This window comes from Aulonocara stuartgranti (genome assembly GCF_965226115.1).
Source record: "Aulonocara stuartgranti genome assembly, chromosome: 22".
In the NCBI taxonomy this organism is placed as follows: domain Eukaryota; kingdom Metazoa; phylum Chordata; class Actinopteri; order Cichliformes; family Cichlidae; genus Aulonocara; species Aulonocara stuartgranti.
In genome coordinates, this window is record NC_138957.1 from 23,771,228 (window position 1) to 23,776,581 (window position 5,354).

The following is a 5,354-nucleotide window of genomic DNA, read 5'->3' on the forward strand; positions in this document are numbered from 1 at the left end:
CGAGTCCCGGAGCGGTGATGCGGCTGCTGCAGGTCGTGTTGCGCGGGGCAGCAGAAACCGAAACTTAATGAATTACTCATTCGTGGTCAACCGGTGTCAGAGGTAACACCAGCAGCTGCTGAAGTCATGGTAAACCCGGCTAGGTTTTCCACACACTTCACTGCTTTTACGCAGTGCTCATATTATCTCAGAATTCTGACTTTTTTTCTCAGAATTCTTCCCCCCAGTGGCCCTAATCCTCTTCCGTAAAACCTAATTCCCTCAATTTATTAGTAACTAAAATTATATTTTACAAACAAGTTCTTCCCCGATAAAATAAGTGACTCATTAAACAGCCATTTACCCGTAACTATCAGTTTCACACACTTCACTGCTTTCCTCTGGAGTTTCTTTACATTAGTCCTACGCCTGCATCCAGGCAGTCCCACGCCTGCGACCACATGCTGAGCTGCTTATATGGAAACACACAGAAGGAAAACTCTGTACATCAACTATAAAAGCAGATGAAGGGGTAGACAAAGACCATATGAGAAGAAGGGTACATCATCTCTGTAAAGAACAAGGAAGAAAGGAACTACACATTTTTTAATAAAAGTTGATTTTATTATTATTTTATTATTTTTATTCATTAACTTTATTCTCTTTGGTCTTATTCGGCTGAGCTGTATCCTTGTTGAGGTTTATGCCACATACGTTGCTGAAAGACATAGATGCATCATAATTAATCCAGCGCTTATAACTCCTACTTTTTGCAAAGGTTTTGTATGTTTTGGAACTAGAAGAACAGAAAAATGTGGTCATACTCAGATAACTCGCTCCTCTTCACATACGCACATATTGGACTGTGTTGTACCAGTGTTTCTTTTAGAGTGTTAATCTCCTGAGTCCAGGCCTCAACCTCTGCATCCAAGGAAGCTGGATAAGAGAGAAAGAGATTAACATGCTGGACCTCAAGAGTTTTGCTAGTGTTTGACCACATGGGGGCAACAGGGCGCGGATTACCTGTGTGATAAGCGTGCCTCACCTTTAGTTTCACTTTGTGTCTTTTGGATACTTTCCAGCTCTTCTTGTGCGTTTTTCTGTGGAAATGTTGCAGAAATGTTTTTAAGGTTGGGCTGGATTTATGTTACGCATTAAAAAAAACTTGTAATACTCTAAAACTACTCAATCTTAAGTGAAAAGCTCGTATTGAAATCAAAATGTGCTGAAATCAGGTGTAAATGGATGAACAAAAAAGTCTGGCCAGATGTTTTTTGTTTTTTTTTAAACGGTGGATAATTTGAAATATCTGGAAATTTCAGGATTTTAATTACAGGGTGAGTAGAAAACAAGCGGTTCAATCTTAAGCATATGTAAAGTAAATGAAAATTGTTTCCCCTCTCAGATTTAGTTCGGCACAAATATGAGGTAGCACAAAGGGGAAGTAGCGTTTCCCTATGCAGGCAGTAACGTTGGCGCTGATAAGAGATGTGTCTCTATTGACGTTTAGTGTTTGCATAATATAAAACCAGAAAAAAAACCAGGAAGACTTGTTACCATTTTTTCTTGGCATGCATCGTTTTCTGCTTTCTTCTGCTCCGTTTCTGAACTGAGTTTATTGAGTGCAGCTTCCATATCGTCCACATGTTTCTGGCCCTGAGCCAGCAGTTTTTCCACAGCGGTTTTGAAGAGGTCCTTACTTTGATAATCATCAGAAGATTTCTCTAACGCCACTTCCATTGTTTCAATCTTGCTGTCCAGAATGCGCTTCAATTGATACTGGCTCTGGACCACCATCAGCAGTCCCATGGTCAACAAGACGGATAAAATAATCACAATCCAATTAGTCTGCATTGATGCTGCTTCTGGGGAAGGACAGGTTTCTATAGTCACGCTTGAGACATTAGCAGTGCAATTAAAAGGCATTTCATTTCCTATTATCGCTTCTTACCTTATTTTTAGCCAGTATATTAAACTTTAGTTCCAGTTCTCTTCTGCTCTCTAACCTGCCACACAAACTTTGCCTGAATGGAGACCACTGCACAGAAAGCGCAAGCTGCTACTTCACGGCGGAAAGAACTTATGGTATTAATTTTCACTTCCTCGTTTGCTCTGAGAGCGATAAAGAGGGTGGGGGCCAGTGTGCTGATGAATCAAAGCTCAACTTTGCTTGTGAGGAGTTTAAACAGCTGCTGTTAAACTACTACAGAAGAGACAGGAAAATGTCAGACATGTCATTTTATTTGAATCTCAGGAACTGGAGTTTTTTTGTATGTACTTTTAGCATGCTATGTGTAATTCACTTAGTCATGGATCATCCCGTCTTCCTGGTTTGGATCTAAGCTTAACTTCAAGCATATATGGTTTGCAAAGTGGCCACATATTTTTTCATATAGGCTACGTTCACACTACAGGCGAAAGCGAATCAAATCCGATTTTTTTTTTTTTTTTTTAACCCACCCTATGCGATCCATATCCGATCATGGTATGACAGTGTGAACGGCTCAAATTCGATCTGGGTCACTCTCCTACTGTCAGCTCCAGTTGGACTGGTATTTCAGGTTTTAGGGAGGTGGAAAGACAGAAAGGCCTGCTTTGTATGCGTCTGATTGTCTTGTTTTGTTTGGCTGTCTAACAGCCAGTGTTGGTAAAGTTACTTGAACAAAAGTAATCAGTAACTAATTACTGATTACTTCCCCAAAAAAGTAATCCAGTTACTTTACTGATTACTTATTTTCAAAAGTAATTAATTACTTAGTTACTAAGTTACTTAGTTAATTTTTAAAAACACGGTTTACAACCTGAATAGGTGATAAAGCGATAGATCTTTCAGCCCAATTCTACTTTTTCTGCATAATCCATCATACAAAATGTAATCAAATGGAAAAGTCTCTTTTTAAAACTTGTTTTATTAGTTTTAATCTTTTAACTTTATGCATAAAATTTAATTACATGCAACATTCTCTGACTGGAAGAAATTTGTTTAATATTTAAACCTATTTTCTGCACATTCCAGCACATAAATTTTTTTTTGTGTGTGTTAACACTCACTCTTTCAAATAGATGCAAGTAAAACACAGCAGAAAATAAATAAAGTCAAAGACTAGCGGTCTTTTTGCTCTATTTTCACCTGTAAAGCAGGAGTAGGATAGGCGGAGGTTTACCCTGGTGCAGATGTGCTGCAGCGGTCAGTGGAAGAATCCGTGAGTTTCTCTGTGAATTTCCCATTAGGTCATAGCGCACTTGGTGCTTGCTTGGAAGTTTAGGGTTTTTTTGTTTTGTTTTTTCCGCTGTAAAAAGTTTTCTTCCCACGCACAACGGACACTAATGTTTTTGTCACCTTTTTATGGAATTAAACTAAGGTCAGTACTTCTACACTTTAAACGCTGCATGCTCACATTCTCTCCCGCACTCCATATATTATCCATTGTTGATCTGCACACAGCTGTTGTCACCAACTTCGCACTTGCTTACGTCACTGTCATGAGACATTCTCGCAAAAAATCACGGTTTTAGTAACGCAGCGTTCCTGCGGGAAAGTAACGGTAATCTAATTACCGTTTTTGCAATAGTAATCCCTTACTTTACTCGTTACTTGAAAAAAGTAATCTGATTACAGTAACGCGTTACTGCCCATCTCTGCTAACAGCTTGTGTAATAATCAAACTGGTAGCACAGAAAGTATTCACCATACAATGGGTCAGAGGGCCCGGTGGCACCAGCGTCCGGCAGCCTCGCCTCTGTCAGTGCGCCCCAGGGCGGCTGTGGCTACACTGTAGCTTGCCATCACCAGTGTGTGAATGTGTATAGTGTAAAGCACTTTGGGGTCCTAGGACCAAGTAAAGCACTATACAAATACAGACCATTTACCAATGTGGTATCTAGCAGTGTAAAGCGTTTTTTGTTTTTCTCCTTATGGCCAAGCAAAACGGAAATGTGGACACCAGATCCAGAAGAAAAAGCATCGCTAAATATAGCGAACAGTAGCTGTAGTATAAGAAGCTACTTGTGATTAGAGCATTTACTTTTACCTGTGGCATGGTTTTCCTACATATAAGACAAGAGCTTAATTCTTTGTTTTTCATAATGGTGTTACAGTACAACAGCACTACATCACAATGTGAGAGCAGTAAATGCTCCTCCGGATCCTTTCGAAAATAACTAAGCAGCAGTAAGGCAGTCACAAAGAGCTGTGCACATAGCTTGCACCCTCTCATTACTCTTGTGGTTGTAGACCAAAGATCACAGGGTCATTATTACATATTACATACAATATGTGACCGTAACAATGCAAAACTGCTGCCACAAAGCTACTCACATCCATATAAGGGGGCAAAAAGGGAAAGCGAGGCTCTGCAGTTTTTTTTTTGTTTGTTTTTTTTATCCTCTTATATGACATTTGTATTGTAACGAGCAGTTGTCTAAGCATTTCACTGCATATCGTACTGTGTACGTGACAAATAAAATTTGAATTTGATTTTGAATTTGAATGATCTTTTAACATCTTTTAGTTTGTCCTTATGAACTTTCACATGTTTTTCAATCCTTTTGTTGTGAAATATTTTAAGCTAACTTTATGTCACAGGCCAAACCCATAAGCTGGAGCCCATCCCAGTCCTGTTACAGTCAACTCCAGAAAATAGATGGATGGATTCAAATAAAATGACTCGTGTGTCGTTGTGTTTGCACTGGGAGAAGCCAGAAAAGCTACCTGGAAGATGACTGGCCAATTTGTGAACTTTAGAAATTTAAGCATCCTGAATCTCACTGAATTGAAAAGCGTAGGTAAAAAGGATTTGGATATATGCCATTGTCAAGGCAATTTGTTGATTTTTTTTTTATAACAATACAAGATGGAAAAGTAAGTTTTCTTTTTGCATTTTCTTAGTAAGTATGTAGTGGAGATATCAAAGACAGGCACGGCTGTGGCACTGTGACAAGAAGAGAGAGACCACATACGGACTTAGGAGTCTGTTAGATCTACTTAAATTATATAAAGAAAAAAAAATCAAACTTTAAATTTAAATATTTTTACATTTAAAGTTCTAGTTAAAAAATAGAGCCCCGCAGGGGACATGGGAGGGGAAAAAAAATTAAGACTGACTTTTGCAAGATCTCGCAAAAGTTTTTTTTTTTGTTTTTTTTTCTCGCATGTCCCCTGCGGGGCTCCATACAGGGCTCCGTTAAAAAAACAAACAAAAAAACACTGAAATATTTGGGGTTTGTTTTGCTCTGTGAAATTTTCTCCTGTGACAATGTGTGAATGGGTGGATGACTGGATATGTAAAGCGCTTTGGGGTCCTTAGGGACTAGTAAAGCGCTATATAAATACAGGCCGTTTACCAATGTTGAAAACATGTCTTTTATTTTTTCAG

General features: G+C 38.8%; 1 protein-coding gene across 1 annotated transcript; it reads right to left on the reverse strand.

Moving 5' to 3' along the window:
- Positions 1-581: 581 nt before the first annotated feature.
- LOC309698447 (uncharacterized protein) lies at positions 582-2,082 on the reverse strand. The gene is made up of 5 exons (XM_082520896.1): positions 1,931-2,082; positions 1,537-1,844; positions 1,025-1,079; positions 804-915; positions 582-697 (listed from the first exon to the last, which is right to left on the reverse strand). Exons 2-5 carry the CDS (start codon positions 1,831-1,833, stop codon positions 622-624), a joined length of 540 nt encoding a protein of 179 aa, XP_082377022.1. The 5' UTR covers positions 1,834-1,844; positions 1,931-2,082; the 3' UTR covers positions 582-621.
- Between the last annotated feature and the right edge of the window lie 3,272 nt (positions 2,083-5,354).

Coding starts and splice junctions, on each gene's coding strand:
- LOC309698447 (XM_082520896.1), bottom strand. CDS start 1,833: ATGCAGACTAATTGGATTGTGATTATTTTATCCGTCTTGTTGACCATG. Junction 1,080..1,536: donor ATGCATGCCAAGAAAAAATG/GTAACAAGTCTT, acceptor ACATTTCCACAG/AAAAACGCACAAGAAGAGCT. Junction 916..1,024: donor GACACAAAGTGAAACTAAAG/GTGAGGCACGCT, acceptor TCTCTTATCCAG/CTTCCTTGGATGCAGAGGTT.